The sequence below is a fragment of the Carassius carassius genome, chromosome 17 (genome assembly GCF_963082965.1).
Source record: "Carassius carassius chromosome 17, fCarCar2.1, whole genome shotgun sequence".
Classification (NCBI taxonomy): domain Eukaryota; kingdom Metazoa; phylum Chordata; class Actinopteri; order Cypriniformes; family Cyprinidae; genus Carassius; species Carassius carassius.
In genome coordinates, this window is record NC_081771.1 from 8708801 (window position 1) to 8732157 (window position 23357).

The 23357-nt window shown below is 35.3% G+C and overlaps 1 protein-coding gene across 2 annotated transcripts in view; it reads right to left on the bottom strand.

The window, feature by feature from the left end:
* The window catches only part of srgap3 (SLIT-ROBO Rho GTPase activating protein 3), a 92267-nt gene that overhangs the window by 47894 nt on the left and 21016 nt on the right, over positions 1-23357 (bottom strand). For both annotated transcript variants that reach the window (XM_059570692.1, XM_059570691.1), the window contains exons 2-4: positions 22330-22507; positions 9189-9351; positions 3930-3992 (exon numbers count right to left, since the gene is read on the bottom strand). In XM_059570692.1, coding sequence (XP_059426675.1) covers positions 3930-3992; positions 9189-9351; positions 22330-22507 — 404 coding nt within the window. The remainder of the gene's footprint in view (positions 1-3929; positions 3993-9188; positions 9352-22329; positions 22508-23357) is intronic.

A 23357-nucleotide genomic window follows, 5' to 3' on the forward strand; every position in this document is an offset into this window, starting at 1 on the left:
CGTCTACGTGCTTCTGTCCTGCGGTACACACCCCTAACTGCTTCGATTTCACTGCAGAAGTTTTTGAGACATTCCAACTAAACTATTTACCTGTCAATCTGCCAAAACAGACTGTCTTTTGTGAGACAAGGACTGGCTAAATGGGCAGCACAGACTCATTCATCATATCAGACTGATGTTTTTAAGACCCCGATGAGTAAGAGGACCATGAGAATGAATGACAATCTTGTTCAAAACGTAAAAAAAGAACAGATATGAAAGAAGGAAGTTTAATTTCTTCAATCAATACATAAAGGTTTTTCTTGTTTACAATACCATAACAGAGGATAGAGCTGCAACCTGGCTGAAGTAAAGAAACAGCACCCTAGGTTTTGAAGGACTGCAATTCCAGCTTGTCTTTCAAAGTTAAATTACATACAATTAAGTCACATGTCTATGTCTTTAGGAAGGGGTTCTCAAAGTCAACACCCAATTCTTATGCATAGAAGAATGTGTAACCGAGCTTCAAGTGCAGTCATGCAAGGGCACTACACTATAAACTAATTTCCTTAAAGCTTAAGAATTTATAATGAGCCATTTTGCCATTCATTCAGAAAAAGGATTACTGTTCTCAAATACAATACACAGCCAATATTTCGATGTACTTCAGATCTCATTTGTAACAAGCCTATTCCCTGGCAAAAGCTGCTGAGCTTTCACCTTCCACAAACTGTGCGCAAAATTCACAGTACTTTCCATTACAAAAATAATAGCAAACACTATTTTAACTTCTTCAAGATGCATAAATGGAGCTAAAAATAAATAAATTATATTTTGGCTAAGTTGCGCATAGAATACAAGACACTACAGGTGAACAGGGTAAATTTGAACTACTATATATCACCATACTTTCTCCAGCTGATTAATCACAGTATATTCAAACAACTGTTTTTTATAATAATTTTTCTGAAATGTTATTTTTAAATGCACAAATGAGGCACTGTTTGATTAGAAATCCAATCATCCACACACAGAAATAAAAAAAATTGATTAAGCCAGGTTCAAAATTCTTGTTTTTCTTGCTTGTTGTTTTGTTGACATGAGGGAGTTAAAGGTTTTACAGAGGGGATTTTAGATATCTCTTTTTATCACTCCATAAATCAGAACATTGTCAACAGCTGAAAAAAAAGGGACAAAATGCTATATAAATCAGGCGAATGATATATAAACAAACCACTCTGCACAAACCTTATATGTGGGTGTATGTACTGTACAGATGTAAATATGCAATAAACACCAATGTATTTTGGATGTTTCCTTCCCACTAGTCTGAAAAATGACAGATATGTTATGGAAGCAAAATAGCACAAAATCTTAAAATTGACCAGTGTATGAAAAAAAACAGGTTTTGCCTGTAGCGCCTTGCTTTAATACCTAAGAAAGAAAATCAAGAAACATTGATCATCCTAATTCACAAACACATTGCAGAACCAATGCAGATATTTCACATTGCACATTGGGACTGCCAGAAGCTTTACATTCATATTTCTTACTCTACATTCAGAACACATAACTCAAACTACAGGAAGGGGGCAGAGGGATCAATACTTAAGGCTTCTAGTGCAGGCTCTCTTTCATTTTTATTGTCAAGCTGTATATCAAGAACAGTTGATCAGAAGCAAGCCACTATGCCACTATCAAGCGAACGTTATATAGAGGTTTGCAAACTGAGATCAAATTTGTAATCCTCAGTCTACTGAATGATTTAAATTAGTGGCAAACCTACAACCTATCACATATATAGGAAAAAACAGACACTGACTTGTAAAAATATATATATAAATATGCATGCTTTTGATTATATATATGCACATATATCATCTAAACTGATAAACTGCACACAGCTTATACTCTACACCAGGGGTTGGCAACCTACGGCACGCGTGCCAACAGTGGCACGCAGAGGGATAATCGCTGGCATGCAAGCAATAAGGAAAACTGTATAATGACGAACAGTTTGATGTAATAACTTCTCATAGTCACACAGCCTGTTAGGAGCTACAAATACTATTAAAGTGTGAGAATTAACTTGCATGGATGCACGTGCAAACACTGCACATACTAGGTGCTTCAGATCAAAGCCTCGGTCTAACAGCACTCGTCAATGTCAAAATGACTGAGATGGCCAATCAGATCAAAGTAGGCGGGGTTTACTGTTCACAGAAGCAGAGCGCGAAGCGTCAGTTTAACATTAAAGAGAGTGAGGTAAGATGAAGCTGCAAATCAATTAACATTAGTCAACTTTTAATAATACGTTTTACCATAGAAATGTTAAATGACCTAAAGCTATATCCAGTGATGAAAAATATTCTGAAATATGGCCATTTTGAGAGAAAGAAAGTGAGGGGGGGGGGGGTAAATTGTCTCTCTCTGCAGACAATGAAGCAATTTTGCCCCTTTGTTGTTGAGAAATATAATGTAGCGATTCAGTATCGATTAATAAAAGTAGCGTGACAACACTCATAGGTTTATGAGCTTCTGAATGCTACTTTTTGCACAGCACGATCTCAGATCTCTGTGTGCGAGTGGTGTGTGTTGTGTGTGTGTGTGTGTGTCTGTGTGTGCACGTTCATCAATTAAAGCAGTGCATTAACGTTTATTAAACGTAAAAAAAACTTTTTTTATCGTATAATAAAAAATTGTGTATGTACCGTTTAAATACAGAATTATATCGGGGTGTGGGGGGGAGGGGCTGTGCACACTTGGCACAGTGGTTAACCATAAAAATAAAAAATGGCACGTCATGCCGAAAAGGTTGCTGATCCCTGCTCTACACTATAAAAATACTGTATAATACAAATGCTACTTAGCAGAGAAATTACATACTAAATATTAAGTTGCCACAATGATGCAGAACATAATAATTGAGTTCTTTCTGCAGGGTCTCATGACAGTCTCTGTTTGAGGAAAAAGGAGAAAAGAGGAAGGGTGGCAGGGAAAAGAAAATGATCCTCTCCCATGTCTTCTCCAGCGATACGTTACACTCCCTGTCAGTGACCTTGAAACACATCAGTGTCAGAGCACCAGATCCCAAACCGCATATGTGTGCGTTTCAACAATTTAAAGGAAGGAACAGTGTCTTCCTGATTCTTAAGCTTCATATCTGTGCTCGTAGGGGTTTACGAACGGCTTAGGACTGTGTTTTATAGTTTCAGATCTTTAGGCTAGGTTTTGACACAAAAATTTACAGCCGTTGTCAAGAGATGACACAACAGGAGAATGATCATATATTGTAGCTAGTTTTATCTAGAGATACGGGTGAGACATTTTACTATGCCACCTGCATAAAGATGCAAAGAGGACATCTGGAATAGGTCGAGCAATGGAGAAGAACTTCCCTCTGATGTCCTGTCATGAGTGACAACATTAATCTGATCCTGCTCCTCTGCAGAGGTAGTTTGGATTTCATCCAGGGAGAAAAACTGAGAGGCCCAAAGAAAGTGCCTGCATCTTGGTTGATGCAAGAAAAACTAAAGCAATGGAATCAAAGAAGGTAATGACCCAGATTCCGAAGCATATTAAAATGCAATGTGTAAGTGATTTAAAAGGTGACTACAGTGAAGCTTAAAAACAGACAACGTCACAGGCGTCTCTATCAGTCTCCTATTTTCCAATCAGTAGCACTATCGCAAATAGTACCAATTTTAGTATTCCCTCAAAAAAAATCCCTTGATTCAGTTTCCCATCCTTTATTAGAAAACTATGTGAAGCAACAGTTTCTTTCTTCTCCAAACTGTCACGCAGCCAAACTGTTTTTGTTCTTGGCCAGAGAGGCAGCGTTTCCATGGTGCATGGCAGGACACAGCGGGTGAGAGCTCCATTCAGAGGGAAAGCGAGAAAAATAGAGATGGAAAAATAAAGAGAGGGAGATTGAGAGACATTATACTCACAGTATACAGCTCGTTTGTCACTTTCACCAGCTCCTCGTGCATCTGAATGCCAATTTCTTTACTCTGCAACACACAAACAAATAAAAAATGGGTCACAAATTAATCAAACCCTAAACTCTACATTATAGATTAGAATATATTCAAAATCAGCAGTAAAAAAGTACAGAAACATCTAGAAACATCAAAACCTCATTTCCTATTTGCTAGACAACTAGTATTAATCATTCAATTCCATTAATACATTTACAACCCCATGTATTCTGATGGTGTCGTATTAAAGATGTTGTTTTGCCGTTTTTATAGACTGGTAATATGTGGCACAAATATCATCTCTTTCTTATAACCTGCCAAGGATTACAAACATGTATGACTGACTTCCAAAATTCAAGCTTATATGGCAAATTTTTTTCTTTTTTGACTTTTTACGGTTGTGTTTGAAAGTGTGCCGAATAACATACTTCCACACTACTCTAATAGTATTTCTGCAGTATGCGATGCATGGAGTATTCACATGAAATACCTGCTACATAAATAAAGCATACTGCAGACTATATCCTGGATTTCCATTCAAGTAATATTAGCTGAATTTTTTTTTTTACAGTTTTCTTCACATTTCTATTGTTTCAAACAACAATACTTGCTTAAAAAAGCAAAAAAAAAAAAACATTCAAAAACTTTTTTTGTTTCAACAGCTTTGTTTGACAGAGATGACTATGAGTGAATATTTTTGGTTTCAGTACTCATTAATTGATTTTTGACTGTTTAATAGGATGTTCTATCATCAGTCTGGAGGCTTCATGTTTCTCATTGATGTATGGTGACCACACGATATTGCCGCAAAATGGCAAAAAGGCTCATGTATTCAGTCAATCGATTATCTGATACAATGCTTTTCAAATAACCTATGCAGCATAATTTCTTGCATTTTTGTAAACATTGGTTCAGACAGGGACCAGTGACACTGAAAACTGCTTATGCATTCCTGTTGGAAAATAATAATTTATTAATGCTATAAACAAGTTAACGAGAAAGAAGACAACTCTAGAGGAGAAAAACATTTTGTACCTCCTCCCACACAGCATAGCTGCTCCTGCTTACATACACACATACACACACCTGCTGGCGTGTGAGCCGGAAAAATGCACTGTGTTTAACTCTAAAGTCAGTGACACAATCTGGCAGAATTTGGAAGGCAAGAACTTTAGAAAAGCTGGCAATTGTTCACAGCGAGCACAAGTTTTTTCATTAAGCACAAAAGACAGAGACCGGCGTAGATAGACACATTCAGACACAAAAAAAACTCCCATGCCGGCAGAATCTGCAGGTATTAGCATCACCTTTCCTGTCAACAGTTCAAAAGCTGAGCGTAGGAATGGTGCATTTCTCTGAGGAGAATAAAAAATAAAAAAAAGGAATCAGATGACAAAACAATACAAAATACAAAAAGAAATTAAAAAAAATTATATCAAAAAGCAAGTAAACTTGTGCAAGAACAGTGTTGACTGAAACGATAAAGAATACATTTAGGAATTGAAATAATGCTAATAAAAATACTAATATTAGCTGAAAAATATTAGAATTGTTGCCTTGGCAGCTAACTGAAATAAGCAGTACAATTGCTAAATCTAATTGAAAAATAAAAAAAAGCTTAACCAGAAATATTGGGCAAAACAAAAAAAGCACACAACGAAATTACTAATACTGTAATAGTATGTAAACAATACTAAAATAACACTGCATCACACGCTAGAGGAATGAAACATTTTGTGATATTTCGATGCAATAGAGAGCTGTCATACTTTCAAAAATAACACATGAGCTTGATCCCAGTCTGTTTGAATGAATTACTCCAGTAGCCCTCCAGTGCCCTTTTATGTTCGTAAAGCATAATGGACCATAATTCCCAGCAATCAATAAAGGCTCCAGCATGTGTATAGTCAGGCCTGTGCTTAGGGATCAAAAATAATCTCTCTCTACACATGAATGTGTACATACACATACACACTTATCCCTGCAAACGAATTTACACATCTAATCATCCATGCTAATGGGATAAGCACCTCACAATATTTCATGCATGTGTTGATTTTGTTTTTAGGAAACATGTAGACTCAATACAGCACAGCATCTGATGAAAGAGATGAAATGCCTGATTGACAAAATGTCGTCAAGCAAATCATATAAATACATAATCACTGCTCAAGATACTAAGTACAGAACTACAAAAATACATTTGAAATATTTTTTTAAGTATTTGATGAGAAATATTTATATTTCCGGATGTACCAATACTCATATTAAAATGATATTATTTTACTAAAACATTATATAAACAATTTCATGTTATTGCAGACAACCAATAAAATGTCCAAAATTCCTATTTTCTTTTATTTTGTAAATTAAAGTCAATTAAAAAATAAAAATAAAACGAAAATTAAGGATTTGCTACAAGTGACTATATTTGTGTTTGGTCTATACTCTTTGTTATAAGTAGTATTGTTAATAAATATTAGTTTTTTTATAATTTATAAGTAATATAAAAAAATTGTTTAAATAAATGTAATAAATGCCTTGGTCACATGTTGAGTGAAAAAAAAAATACTTGAAATTATTACCATGGGAAAATTGCATAACAAGAAAGAACATTACATCTTAATGAGGTGTTCCCTTTTTCTTTATCTTCTCACAAACACACTGCAGATTCATGCTTTTACTGAGCCAAAACAGGCATTATTAAACGGCCCATGGGGATTGAGAATCAGTGCTACTGCATACATCACTTTCAGCACAGAATATATGGCAACAGCTCTCAGTGGAAACCTCTGATGCAATATTATGAAAGAGCCAAAGCCACTGACACAGTGCAGTCTCTTGCCGCTGGTAACACTAGCGTAAGACCCCTCAAAATACTGTCAAGCTACAGTACGTTTCCCAGCTGTCTTTGCTGCTCATTCTACCTCATCCGACCCACCAGCGAAGCGTTCCGCTGACCTCAGGTGTACGTTTCTCATCTATCTGTGTGCTGGAATCCTCTGACATGGGCAAAACCGAACGTCTTAAACATGTAATTAAAGGAAAAGTTCAAATAAGAGCTTAAGGATGTAAGGAAGGCTATTCATTCTCATTCCAGACGGCAGACTCATGTTGCTAGACTTGTGATTCACAACTGCTTTGGTTTTCAACTGTATTAGAGCACCAAAAGTAATCAAAAAAGTCCTTTAAAATCACAGTTATATGTACTGTGAATATGTTTTTTGCCACAATGTTGTAAAGATGTTTTTAAAATAGATTTTTTTTTATCGGTTCATTTTAGTGCAATCAGTTCATTTTAGCACACAACAAGAGTTGTTCCATTCATGAACAACTATTTTGTTATTGTACATTTGCAGTATTGTATGTTCATTTTGTGGATACACTAATGAACCTGAGTAGAAATTTAATCCGCACGTGTCAACATGTAGGCTGTATAATGACAATAAAATTAACTGAACTGACATGACTCTTTTGAGCCAGTGATTTTAAGACTCGTTTAAAAAGACTCGCATATTAAGGTGAAGTGTTTATGAGTTTAGATCTTTACAATAATTTTAATTGTTTCACACTAGAAAAGCAATTTAAAGGTTTCTTCATTTTATATCCACATATTAATAATATGATTATTGGTGATAATATTTGTAAAATAGCAATTTATTTTTGATCTCTGTATACTAAGAACATTAGCTGGGAGAGAAATTATTTTAAGCAAAATGTACATTCTAACTGTAAAATGGCTAAATGATTAAAAATGGAATCAAATTATATTGTAATCTGAATCAGATAAAACATTTGAAGTGAACTGGAATCAAATCACCAAATCTGTAAAGATAAGTAGTCCTGTCTAAAAATACAAGCCTGTCACATCACAGCAGCATTCATGCATGCATTCATACAGAGTAAGGTATCTTAGGTGACCTTGAGTACACTCACTGCAAGCAATTAACAGTATCCCAGGGTGCTTTGGTTGTGTTTTATTGGTTCACAGTCACCTCACTGAACCACTCTCCTATGAATGGCGGCTGGAAGCACAGGGCCTCACCTACAGGAAAAGCAGCCAGGTGTAAACACGCTAGTAGTGTTTGGATTACACCACAGGAATCCAGGCTATGTGTTGACAGCGTTCCAACTCATATAGTCCAGACCCCAGAAGTCACACCACAGAGAATACAGCCAGTGGTGGCACTCCTCGCCACAGTATGACTTTAACTCGGAGAGGATGTGCATAAATAGGCTGTAGTCACACTGTAAGACAGCATGCATTTAGACATGCACATTCATTTTGTCACATACCATCCATACACACCGTCTGCAAGCATTTAAAATCAGCCTAAAATTCCAACAGTACAGCTAAAACAAGAAAGCAGGAGGTAGACGTTGCTGTGCTAAGAAAAATGTCTGCCAAGAAATGGCATGCAAATGTATGAAGTCAACTGGCTGTGTGAAAGAATACATAATAAGGAGAGGGTGTTATGATTTTCCACATTTGGAAAGGTTCAATGTTCACTTTTTAATTGCACAATTCAGACTTTTTTCCCGCAATTCAAGTGTGAGATATGGAGTCATAATTGTGAGATATAAACTCAGAAATGTGAGATTTACATTTGCAATTCTGAGAAAAAAGTAGGCGTTGTGAGATAAAAGCTTGCAAATGTGAGGAAAAAAGTCAGAAATGTGAGATAAAAAGTGGCCTTTTTTATTTTTTATTCTGTTGTGGAAAAAAAACTGAGATGTAAAAAAAAAAAAAAAAAAAAATGGAGATGTAAACTCATATTTCAGAGGAAAGTCAAAATTGTATGATATAAATTAGGAATTACAAGAATTCAGAATTGCAAGAAAAAGCCAGAAATGTGAAATAAAAAGTCAAAATTACATGGCGGCAACAAATTTTATAGTCTTCTTCAGTAAGTTTACTGCAAGAAAACATTTTGCGCAGTCCTAAAAGTTACAATAGACCTAAGAAATGAAGGACTCATCTTATTTTCATGGATTTATACAAATTTATAAGTAATTAAAATATGCACACAATACTGAATCCCACAATGCAATGCATTTTATCTATTTTTAATCCAATTTTGTATTAAAAAAATGTCTTGGCACTTAAAAGTCTGATCAAATAGTGAGTATTAACACAGAGGTGTCTGTTAGCTAAAAGTGGACAAGAGATTATCATTATTATTTAAATGGATGTTAGAAGAAAAAAAAAAGGATGTCAAAGCTACAGACCTTTTTGAAGAGCCGGATGACGTCCTCGCTGATCTGAGCCAGGCGAACGATGACATTATTAATGTAGATGTCGTTAAGTGTGGCATGATCTCTGCTTTCTCTTCGAGTCTGGTTCAAAACCAGATACCAGCAGTTTACTGAAGAGAGGAGGTGTTGTTCTTTCCTGGAGGGGCAGAGAAAATGATAATAATGTTAAATACTCTGATGAAGTTACCACTGAAATGTTCTGCTTGTTCTCCAAATAATATTTCATCTTCCCATAACTGTCAGCTTGTCAGACGAAATTCACTAAAAAGATCAAAGAAGATATTTTGAAGAATGTTAGTAACCAAACAGTAGACGGCAGGCACCGACTTACATAATACTGGAAAAAAAATACTATGGAAGTCAAGCGCTACCTTTCAACTTTTTTCTTTTGTGCACAACAGAAGAAAGAATCTCATACAGGTTTGGAACAACTTGAGGGTAAGTAAATAATAATTTAATAATTTTCATTACTGGGTGAACTATCCCTTTAAGTCTCCAATTACCACACATATAGTACTCAGCACCTGATTGTAAACTGCTCACTTAATACTCTAACACTGCTAAAAATAATAACGCAGAGACAGAAATCGTCCTAGCTTGAACTTAATCAGCTTTTGGGACCATAAGCTTGTGTTCTGTGCTAACCCTTCACTTCTTTTCTTAGTCATATCTTTTTAACCAATCGACAAGCTGAAAAACGGGGAGTGCAGAAATAAACAACTGAGAGAGTTGAGAGTACTGAAAGCCGAAAGATAGCAGGATGAGGCTTTGGATAAACGACACAAGTAGCAAAGGCAATTACTTTAGAGAGTATTTGGACCAAGGGGAGAACATCAAAGTGTGGCCTCTTGCAAGAGTTAGTGAAATGCTAATCGCTGCTAATGAGGAACGTATATCTCCCTGCTGCATGTGGCGAATGTTATTAGCCCTGTAATCTGCCCTCGAATGAGGATAAACAGTAGACAAAGAAGCATATGCCAACCAGCACCCAATTAATGCTGATTTTTGGGAGCTTGATAAGCTTACCCAAAAAAAACTAGTATAGCTAAATATATAGAGACATCTGTAAGCAAGTGGATTTCCCCCCAAAATGCAATCTGTTTAAACAACCTGTTTGATACAGTCATATTCATTCAAGTTGATACATACATATTAAATAATATTTTGACTTGTATTAAGCAGTTAATTTGACTTTACGCCGAGCACACTTTTCAAGGTTACTTAAAACACAACTTTATTGAGCAGGAAATCACCATATTGGGGCCATTTGCACGACAACATTTTCAGCCAATCACGGGAAACTTTTTATGCGTTTTGACAGTTCGTTTACATGACAACAGCAAGGCAAGCAAGAAGAAACATAGACAACAATAGCGAAGTACATGGTACTGTTGTTTCTGCTCAAGAGTTCGCTAAGGCTTCTTCGGCAAAGTGTATATTTGCTTCACCAATATTACAACCAACAGCGGAGACGCATCATATACAACATATAATCGTCACTTCCCTACAAGTACTTTTTACTAACAAGGTGACAGTCCCAACTACTGGCCTGGCATTCGTAATACAGCATACTTGTAAACGCGAATCATTTGGAAAACGTATACGTGAAACTTTTAAAAAATGCAAGGGAAAAACTTCTGTACATTGTTGTACTGTTGTTGTGTAAATTTAGAATAATTAGAATAATTTCTGAAGGATCATGTGACACTGAGGACTGGAGTAATGATGCTGAAAATGCATCCAGCTTTGCCAGAAATAAATCACATAATATAGTAAAAAGTTAATTTGAATTGGAATAATATTTCAGAATTTTATTGAATGATCACCATCCAAAAAAAATCCATGATATTACCATAATAAAAAATAAAAAAAGTATTACCATGGCAAAAGTCCTAGAAACTTGGTAAAACAAGGTACAATGCATTTAATTAGTTCCAGACCTAGAGATCTGTATTTCAAGATTAAAATTAGCTGGTTTGGCTGTGGATTCTAGAATGTCATATGACTTGCAAAACACAAATGAATAAGTAGCACTTTCTGTTCATGCATAGATTCCTCTTAAAGACAAACTTTATATGCAGACGATATGAACTGCATTTACAAGAATGAGGAAGAGGAAGAGGAAGGAGTGTAAGGCAATGTGCCAGATCACACATAAGCCGCAGCAAGGCCCGAAAAGAGCTGAAAGATGAACAGCTCAGAGTAAGGCTGTGCAAAATTATCAAATTTTTTTTTTTTTTTTTTGCCCCTGCTTTTGAAACTGCCAATTGTAGCACTAGGCCATAGGCTAGATCTCTACAATAGATTAGAAATCGCCTTATTTCATCCAAAACTGCAGAAAGACATTTATCTGGCCCTTTTATTCTCACGTACAATTTTCTCAGTATTCAGAAAATAGATCAAAAGCACTGCTCCGACTCTACAATCAAGGCTTGAAAAAAGGATCATATGATTCATAATCACATTTCTCCAGTTGCTTTTTCAGTGTTCATGGTCCATGGTCCACAATCCATACAAAGAGCAGAAAATCACATAAAATTATAAATTTAATTTCAAAGGCTTTGAAACAAGAGAACAATGCTCTGGGGCTCTCACATAAATATGTTTTCTTTACCATATGTGTAGTTAAAATGGGTTTGGGTAGAGACAATGGACATCCAACTAACGTTAGAGATCAAAATCTGGTTGTAAATCTGCTCGTTCCATTTTAAAACGGAAATACTAAAACATATTATTTTCACAATGCTACTAAAACAGTTCTGGTAAAATTACTGATTTAAAACACTTAAGTCTTCTCAAAAGTATGTAAATAAGTCTAAATCATTTAAAGAGGCTCTTGATTTACTGTTTACTGAATTAACTGCAAGTCATTATATTCATCATGTTCTCAAAGTACTGCAAGAATCATAAATAGGATAATTAAGAATCAGAATTATTAGATCCTAACGTCTAAAATGAACACAAAGTCAAAGACAACCGAAGCACACGTCTTTACAGAAACCCTGACCACATGTAGAATTTCCTTCTTATGTAACCATAAATAAAATATGTATCTGCACACGAAAAGCCATTTTTTAGCTTATAAATATGTAGTCAGCTGTTTTAACAACAGCCGCCTTGGGACAACTATACACCGCGCTGTGCCGTGATTGTTTGTGACAGGAGACAGGGGCTTCTGGAATTTGGTGATATCCTTTTTGTGGGCCGCTTCAGTCCTCAGAAAGCCTCTGGCAAAATAACACTATTTAAATAAAGTTCTTATCATAGCTTGGCTGTAAACACTTGCCTGTGACGTTCAAAACATCAATAAAAAAAGGCCTTCAAAACACCTGTTTTTATTCAGTTTTTAAGCATTTTCTTAAATTAAGTGCATCTGAGTTGAGTGATAGTTCATGGTTTTGTTTTATTGCTGTATTTCCCCCCACAATTTTTGTTAAATTGCATGGATTTGATCCACAAATGGACTGATCCTCAGAGGTTTCCAGTCAGAACGTATATGCATATGTAACATGTACATAGATAAAAAGTGATACATTTTATGTGTATTATTGTGTCTTTTTAACCTTTAAAACTATGCGAGAGATTTAAATATCTCTAATCCTATGCTAAGAAGTGATAATAAGCAGTTATCCGTATTGTACTCAAAAACACCCACACAGAATATGAGTGGGGTTCACAATCACTTCACACGGAGCTTCATTATAGCAACACAAGCCATAAAACCCAATTATACAATCACACTCACCGCCTGCCACAATATTCATTCAAGAAAGTGTTTTTTTATGTGCCAAGCCTGATACAGCTTTATCAAAGAGCTTTTAATCCAGTCTGGGGTGGCTTACTCAAGCTTATCTCCTGACGGAAAAGCAGAGGAAGGAATCAAGTGTCAAATCAGGAACTGTAGTGGAAACAGAAACGGGTGCACGCGTTCCTCAGTTCAAATGCATTTCCGCCTTTTAAATAAGCTTCAATAAATGGCAATTGCACATTTTTCGCTGGCAAACCAATCCCCCACCACCAAAATCCACAAACATGCAAAATGAGGCCACCAATGTATGATTACTCCCAGCTGTAGATCCATGAAAGCACTGGAAAAGAGAGAGAGGAGAGAACATTTCATCTGAGCACTGAATGGCAGGACAAGGATTAACTCAAAAGCTCATTGCTGATGATTCTGACCTCATTAATCTTACATTATTAGCCATATACAGGGAACCAAAACCAAAATATCTGAACAGAATGTGTTCAACCAGCCTTGAACATTTAATTTGGAATTCGACTTTAAAAGAATAGTGAATTCTGTCATCTTTTGTTCTCCCTCATGTCATTCCAAACCTGTATGTCTCTCTTTCTTCTGTCAAGACACGCAGGGTAAAATTTGTGAAGAAGATTCTGGCCACTTTTCAATATATTTTAATATATATATATATATATACAGTACAGACCAAAAGTTTGGAAACATTACTATTTTTAATGTTTTTGAAAGAAGTTTCTTCTCATCAAGCCTGCATTTATTTGATCAAAAATACAGAAAAAACTGTAATATTGTGAAATATTATTACAACTTAAAATAATAGTTTTCTATTTGAATATACTTTTAAAAAATAATTTATTCCTGTGATGCAAAGCTGAATTTTCAGCATCATTACTCCAGCCTTCAGTGTCACATGTAACATCCAGTCTATCACATGATCATTTAGAAATCATTCTAATATTCTGATTTATTATGAGTGTTGGAAACAGTTCTGCTGTCTAATATATTTGATGAATAAAAGGTTAAAAAGAACTGCATTTATTCAAAATAAAAATAAAAATTCTAATAATATATATTCTAATAATATATTTTCTTTACTATCACTTTTTATCAATTTAACACATCCTTGCTGAATAAAAGTATTGATTTTATAAAAAAAAGAAAGAAAAAAAAAATTACTGGCCCCAAATTACTGACCAGTAGTGTATATTGTTATTACAAAATATTTATATTTTAAAAACATAGCTTCTTTTTTTTTTTTTTTTTTACTTTTTATTCATCAAAGTATCCTAAAAAAGTATCACATGTTCTGAAAAAATATTAAGCAGCAGAACTGTTTCCAACTTTGATAATGAATCATCATATTAGAATAATTTCTAAAGGATCATGTGATAATTATCCTAAAAATTCAGCTTTGCATCACAGAAATAAATGATAATTTAAAGTATAATAATTTTAAAAACAATTATTTTAAATTGTAATAATATATCACAATATTAAATTTTTTCTGTATTTTTGATCAAATAAATGCAGGCTTGATAAGCAGAAGAAACTTCTTTCAAAAATATTAAAAATAGTAATTTTCCAAACTTTTGGTCTGTACTGTATATATATATATATATATATATATATATATATATATATATATAATGAAATTGAGTGAGGACTGGGTCCATCAAAATCCAAAACACCAACAAAACATGCTATATATACACACATTTTTGTCATATAAACTCTCTGAGGGATTGGTATGGTAATGCACTCATATGTACATCACAATATGGAAGAAAAATTCTGTCGCTACTTCTGACGCATCACAACTCTAATAGGCTACTCTAGTGAATTGTGAAGATCTTTCAGTCTTTTGGTTATACACAACTACAGTCTAATTTAAAAACTGCATATGCATTATATGAACAAATTTTATTGTGCTTTATGGGTTCTGGCATCCTTTTTGAAACTTGAAAGCACTAGTAATTGCATGGAAAAGACCAGTAAATCATTCTTGTTTTGCGCTCTACAGATAAAAGCTAAATGAGCGAATGAGTAAATGATTTTTCATATTTGGATGAACTAATCCTTTAATGTCTAAGTCTGTGAGATTCACTTTCCCAGCACACATGATCCCAAGGGCTTTGGCACGCTCTCTGAGAGGCTTGGCAGTGAGTGAATGAAGGCCGGAGGTGGAAGGCAGGTGCTGCTGTGCGCGAAGCGGAATGCAGCAGGAATGTACCGCAGGGCAGTTTGATTTCAGGCTCCTCTCCAATAGGCTGCAGCAAATGTAGTCTGTATGCTGCCATATCCCCACCAGACCTGCATCTCACCCCAAAACCTCACTTTCATACATTATGCTTATACTAACCAAAACACATCTTTAAAGTCAGCTATAAATTAATTAATAGAAGTAAGAGTGAAGACCAATCAGTAAAATAACATCACCATTGATGGTCTGCCATACAGTGTTTGATGACTGTAACAATGGTCAAAAAAGAAAGTCCTGGCAGACTATGGGCACTGCTTTGTACCTAAAGCAAGTGCATGAAATCCATGTATAACTTTTAACAGTCTGTATGGATTTATATATTAATTAGGTTATGAATTTTTACTGAATGAATAAAAGGCACATTACTATGACCATCATGTATAAAATATTTAATATAAATTACTTATGGGTTAATATGTTGCAAGGGTTAATAGACAGGCTATAGTGAATCACATTATAAGAGATCTGTGTAAATTAGATCTGATTAAATAAATCAAGGGAACATACTTAACCATAAATATCAGTGACAACATTTACATGCGCTAAATTTTAATATTCCAGTTTATATGCTCAGTAGACTTTGGAATACTTAGATATGCGTTCATGTTCTTCTACAGGAAGACTGAAGACATCCTCTCAGGATAATTAAATATAATATAAAAAATATAATATAATATAAAAAAATAACTGACTTAACACATTTCTGATTAATGTAGCAATAATCTTGTGCATGTAAATTTCACTGAAACATCTTGCAGAAATGGACCTAATTGATAATGGAAGACAGCAGATGTTTCATAAAAATGAATAGAATGTCTTTTCAACCCTTCTTTAGGTTAATTAATTGTCATTTGTCCTAAGCAAAATGTACACTGAAATATTCTCTTTGTAAATGCATGCAAACATCACAAGCTGGATGCCCTTAATGCATGCTTTTCTTCAACCTAGCAAAACAACCTAGTGGTCACAGTTTAAATTACTTTCCATCAGCCAAGTCACCCTGCAAAATATACGCAGAAGCCTTGACCCTCATTCATGTAAACCTTAGAAGTAATCTATGGCTGCCTTAATGCACAGAGACAGAGCTGAACTGCAGAGCAGATTGGATTAGTATTCAGGTACTGTGTGTTGCAAGTCCCAGCACCAATATGCATCAAACGAGACTGCAATAACAACACATGCAGGCCTGAGAATGTGGCAAGATAAGAACAGGAAACAGGGTAAAAAGAAAGCTAAACGTGTGCAAATGCACACAAGCACACAGACTTTGTGTTTTGACTGGTAAAGCCCAGCGTGGATGACAAGTCTGCTTTGTGGAGATAGGAAAAGGTATTTATTGACTTGAGACACACGGACACAAACATACAAAAACGGCCATTAACCACACTATTGTAGACACCTTCTTATCTCCTCTAGACACGTCATGGTCTGTCTAGAACTACATAAGCTGAAGATAGTTGGGGTTCTTTTATGCAGGAACTTATAAATAAAGAGATAAAAAAGTAGGTGTTGATTAAATAACTTAATATGCTTAATCTTGCAAAGTCTGTAAAAACCTTACTTGTCTATGCATAAAGTTCATAAAGAAATTTACTAAAGGATATATTGCAGCTGCATTTGGTTGCTGTGGGCAGTCAAGGAAGACATAATTGTGCATATAGTATATTATTATTTATTACACAGCGCTCCTGAATGGAATACTTGAGTGAATCTCAGGGAGTCGTTTTCTTTTGCATAAAATTGAAAAAAAAAAATTATTCTCTCTACTTTTTTTAATTTCTTAGTAGATTTGTCACTGTTTCCACATAAATATTAAGCAGCAAAACAGTTCTCATAATCGATAATAAAAAGATATGTTAATTGAGCACCAAATCAGCATATCAGATTTCTGAAAGATATTTTGACACTAAGGCCTGGAGCAAAGGCTGTTGAAAATTCAGCTTTGCCATCACGGAAATAAATTACATTTGATAATAAAATAGATATATTAAAATAGTAAAATCAGTTTTAATTTTACATTTTAATACTATTTTAGAATATGATGGTTTTTACTGTGTTTCTGTTTAAATAAATGTAACCTAAAGGAGAATATGAACTTTTAAAACATTTTATTTTATTTTATTTTTATTAAAAAAGAAATAAAGAGTCTTTCTCTCCACTGAAAAGACAAAAGTTTGTTGTCGAAGTATGCAATTATTTGTGTGTGCTTGTTTCTGAGCATGAGTTAGCTGATCTTGCTGTGAGGCTTGCATCAGCAAAACTAGAACACAAAAGCTGACAAAATATCAGAGAAAAGAGGAAGGAAAAAAAAGTACAAAAACAGAAACAACTACAGAGAATGACAAGCCCAGACGCAGGGCCACTGGCGCTGCCGTTCCTCATTGTTGTCTGCAGTAATGTAGTAAATGGTGCAGTGAGACTGGCCCCAGGAGCAAGCAGCAGACGGCCCTCCTCGAACCAGCTGCTATTAATTGAACCCCACCAATCCTGCTGCAATACACTCGCAAAATGAACCTACCAACAGTGCATTCATCAGTGCATTTGTAAAGTCAAAAACTCAAAATATCTAAAAGAGGTTTTCACTTCTTAAAATTGATAAATTCACTTTTGTCCCATTCCTAGAAAGAATTTCTTTAGACATATTAGAGCATATTAGAGCATTGGTAGGAGCCTTTATGTTTCACAACCCACTATGACCAATTGAGGTCTTGTTAGCAGAAGCTTTACTGCAGACACAGAATCCAATGTTGGCTTGATGCCACATGAGCCAATAATCACCCACTGATCTCCTGCACACAAGTGAAAACAGTAGCTGTATACTGCATTACTAAAACATATTTACAACATAAATACACTATGGCTCTCTAAGCTTAATTAGTTACTTTTTCCATTATAGTCAACTGAATCAACATACGTATTCTATAAAATGCTGTTCAATCTGCAAAGACTTAAAGGGATAGTTCCCACAAATTCTCTTATCATTCTATGGAACACAAAACAAGATATTCTGTACAATGTTTTAACTGTTTTTATCCAAATAATGAAAGTCAGTGGAGTCCAAAACACTACTAGACACCACTGACATTTAGCAATATTCCTTATGTTGCATATAAGATTTATAGGTTATGAACAACATGAGCATAAGCAAATGACAGAATTTACATTTTTGGATGAACTATCCCTTTAAAGGGGTCATCGGATGACTGTTTTCCACAAGTTGATATGATTCAAGTCTTAATGAAGAGTCTGTAACGTAGTTTGGTTAAAATGTCTCAATAGTAGTACAAAAAACACATTTTTACCCTGTCAAAAACAGCTCTTTTTTCAGAGCAAGCCATTTAGTAGCATTTTCCTTTAAATGTCAATGAGCTCTGCTGACCCCACCCCTCTCTTCCGAGCCGCTCTCAGAGAGACTGTTTACTTTAACGGCAATCTTCATGAAACTTGCTAAGAAGCCCATTAAGGAAAGGTGATTTGCAATTATTAATTCAAAAAACCTTAGACTCACTTTCACCTGTTGGTGAAGCTGGATCAAAAATGATTCACACAAAGATAGACGCATTTAGATAGATCGGGATGCATTCCCTTCAGAAACAAATGTAACGTAATCCACTTCATCTTCAGCAGCTCAGATGTCGGGAGTAAATGACTGCTGACTGCTGTGTTCATTATTACATCCAACAACAAAACACCTCAATCGCTTAGGAGTCATTCTTGTCTACATATGCGGCGAAACAATGGTAGACTGATGACAGCTCAATCAGGACGGGTCTAAGGTAAGACACACCAGTCCAGTCTGTGCTGAAACGCTAACTATCAATCAAACTATCGTGGGAGGGGCCTGTCTGTGTGACGTCACTGGGTGGACTTTATCATTATAAGGTGATTGTGTTCACACACTGCCAACACACATTTCAGTTCAAACAACTTATAAAAGTGTATGTAGCATCAGATGACCCCTTTAAATTTGAAAGATTTGAGTTCCTCAGGTAGTTGGGTTAACGGAAGGTCAATTAGTCTAGAAATAGAAGTTTTCTTTTGAGGGAACACTTAATTCAAAAGGCTATTTAATTTAAATGAATGGCCAAAGATAACATCCTTATGCGTAAAACGCTACGGGCATTTAATAACTTCTTAAAACTTTGTTGGAAGTAGGGAATGAGAAGCAACCCATGTCTGAAGGATGATTATATCCAGCAGCAGGAGAGCAATTTCAAATTCACCAGCAGCTATTTCTGCTCTGATAGAAGGAGCACTGAGACAAATGGTGAAACAGACGGAGAAATGAAGAGGAGACATAATCTGGCATGCACAATTAAAGGAACAGTTCACCAAAAACTGAGAGTTCTGTCATCATGTACTGTCAAACCTGTATGGAGCCATTTATTTTTTCCATCAAGCATAAAATGGGCATTTTTTGTAGAAATTTATGCAGCTATTTTTAATACAACAGTTGTTCATGGTGAACACAACTTTCAAGCCCAAAAAGGACCAAAATTCTTCATAGAAATATCACAGAAGTATGTATTTATGTGAGATTTGTTTATTTATTTGAGCCATATGTGAGAAACAGGTTGAAATTTACAGTTTTTCTCAGTCGCTTTGGTACATTTCTCAAATCATCCTTGAGATTTGCAAAACAGTAAGTGCATTTCTCAAAACAACTCGTACAAATAGCAAAACACCACGGATTACCTGCAAAAGCCAGTCTCTTGCTCAAAATCCTTAGTTCATCTCTCAAAAATAAATATCTGTGTCAATGAACATGTCAGTGCCATCAGAATGACAAGTCCTTGTGTCATAGTTTACGGATAAGACTAGTTTACGGATAATTGCTTAGTCATGTTTTCAATATAACAGTGTACTCTGGAGAGATGTTCTGATGTAAACTATGGCAATATTTTGGATGACAGTTACTGTATTAAACAGTATGCCATATGCTTATGTATGCCATATATCCATTTCAAAAGTACACATTTACACATTACTGTTTGTGGGATATTGTTTGAAAGAGACTGGATAGAATTTCCAGTTACACTTTAACTAGTGGTCTGACCAAAAAAAAAAAAACCTTTACATTTTCATTGTGATATAGAAAAGGAAAAAGAAATATGGGCACAAAGATGAAAATAAGTCCATTTTCAGAATTTGTAACTCTTGTGTTGTCCTCTGTCTATACAGTATAAGCTTTCCAACTGAACCTTTGAGCTATTTCAGAGAAATGATTTATCATTGTTTGATCTACATTGTCTTCAGTTTATGACAACTAGATTAACTATTTTGCATTTTATGACTTATACGATGAACTAAAGACTAGATGTTTTGAGGGGTAAGACAATTGCACAGAAAGCTATATAATACATTTTGAGCAACATGACATTAGCAACTGATAATGTAGGAAACTGCAGATAAATGTGCATAATCAATTGCATGAATGTAAAAAAAATAGTGGTGCACCGAAATTTCGGTCGCCGAAAATTTCGGCCGAAAATGGCATTATCGGTTTCGGACCGAAATAAAAAATCCAGCCGAAAATGTCAACCGAAAATGAATGTCAACCACGCCCCTTCCCATCCGTGCGCTAGCACTTGGGTTTCACTCACGGTCAAGCTGTTATCACTCGTCACCCACCCCTCCCCTCCGTGCTCAAGCAGGTTTCACTCACGGTCGAGCTGTTTGCACGCGTCTGCAAAGATTAAGCATGTCAGCGGTATGGAAGTATTTTAAAGTTTCAGATCAGGACAACAAACTTGCAATATGTAACGTTTGTTCTGCAAAAGTCTCAAGAGGGGGTATGGTGCCAAAGAACTTTTCGACAACAGGTTTGATACACCACCTGAAAACAAAAAGCTGAGCAACTTTTGTTCTTAAAGGTGCTCTAAGCTATGCCGGGAGTCGTAACTTCTTGTTGACGTTCAAATTGTTGTCAAACAAAACGGAGGCTAGCTAGACCCTCCCTTCTCCTCATCCGTGCACTAACCCCCCAAATCTTTCTTGTCGTTTATTGGCTGGAACAGTTTATTATGTTTTGTGGTGCGGGTGAGCCCAGTTTGTTTTTCTTGTTGTTTGTGGAGCCTGTGGTGTCTAGAGAGAACCCATTTTTTTACAGTGTGTTCAGGGGACAAGCAGCTAGCGGATAGTGAGGAGATGTTTGCTGGATGTGACAAAAAATGTTTTGGCCTAAAAAATGTGTGACATCACTTAGAGCACCTTTAAAGAGAAACCTGACACGTTTCCTTAAATAAACAGCAGTCAAATTTTCTGTTTATATAGTTACATTAAAATTTGCGTAGCACTGCACAACTGTGTTTCCTAAGGCTACATAGGCTTAAATGTTGTTTACAGTTTGAGTTTGGATTAAGTTCTATTGCTGTTTTTGCACTGTTGTTTTGCACAGAAATTTAAAATGCAAGTAAATAATTGTTTACATGCAGCAACAGAATAAAGGCCAACTGCCATTCTGTGATTTTTGTGTGCAGTTATTCAGATAATTGTGGATTGTTTTTTCCCCCACAAATGTTAAACTATTTTATTCAATGGAAGAAAACTTGAAGAATAATATTATTTATTTATTGTTAAAAAATATTTTAGGTTTTGTTATGTAACTGTAAGTGTTAATAAAAGTTTGATGATTATTCTATTGGTTTGTGATTTTTCATTTCAGATCCATAAAAAATTAATCAATACGTTTTTAAAAGAAGCCATTTTCGGCTTCAGTTTCGGTTTTCGGCCAAGTGCATCCTAAATTTTCGGTTTCGGCCCAGAATTTTCATTTTGGTGCATCACTATAAAAAAACAAATGCAACTTGTTCAAAAGAATGAGAAACTGGTTTTATGATGTGTATAAATGACTAGATGGTGTAGAGGTTGTACAAGTAGTTTTGAGAATTTCATTTCTGATTTAAGAAATGCACCAAAGTGACTGAGAAAAACTGTAAGTATTTTTTTAAAGTGTTTTTTTGGCAAGACCTGCTAAAAGTTTTATTAGGCATTTCTACTTTTGTGTTTTCTAGGGTTGAAAAAACAAGGAAAATAAGTGAATTACAGAATTTTTGGGGGTGAACTATTCACACGTGCACATATCAATAAAGCCTCACCTTGGGCCGCGAATCTTTGATGAGAACCTTTCAGCCAGTTTCTCCAGACTGCGAGAATACTCCAGTTGAATCTCAGCTTTGCGCCGAAAAAACTCCTGCAGGTCCTGCAACAGCTGGATCCGAGCCTCTGATTGCTGCTCCAGGCACTTGAACTGCTCCACCAACTGATTACGAATCTCTGAGCAACAGAGTACACATAAACACATTAGTTTGACTCAGCACAATTCTGGACAGATGCATCTACAAAGCTAGTTAGATTCAGATGGACTTTCTCTTCACAAATAGGCCGAATCCATGATACAGCTACTGACTAAAGAATTTCCATGATTATTCCAGTCATTTGTGACCACTGGTTACCAATTTTGGGAGCGCTTTTGTATTCTTTTCACTCATGGAACAATCATTTAAGTTGCTCGCAAAACTTTGCAGTGTTTGTGCGGCCTGAATATATTCCATCATCCCAAAGTATACATCCATCCAATTTAGATACGAAGGAAAACAATCTACCACTTAATAGGAAATCGGTGTGCAAACTGGTGGGGGGAAATGGAGAAATATATATTTGGCACATCAAGTCAGACTTCTGCTGTGTCCTTTAATAAAAAAATGGATGAGACTTGAATCCACACTTGTTTTGTCATGATCTAAGCTTTATCCAACTGCTTTATAGCTGTTCCTTACCAAACGATAATGTGTGCGGATGGTCAGAATTTATAAGTAGTCACCCAACAACAAAGCTGTCTTATATATAAAACATTCTTTATATATAGTCGATGTATTTACATATTATTTTCTTGCAAGAAAGGTCAAAGAAAGGTTAAGTTAAATATATCATATATATATATATATATATATATATATATATATATATGTATATATCATATATATATCATATATTTTTAGTGACAAGTACACATTTCAATTGCCAACACTTAGTGTCAGATACCTTAAGGGATAGTTCACCCAAAAATTTAAATTCTATCATCGTTTACTCACCCTCAAGTTGTTCCAAACCTGTATGAGTTTCT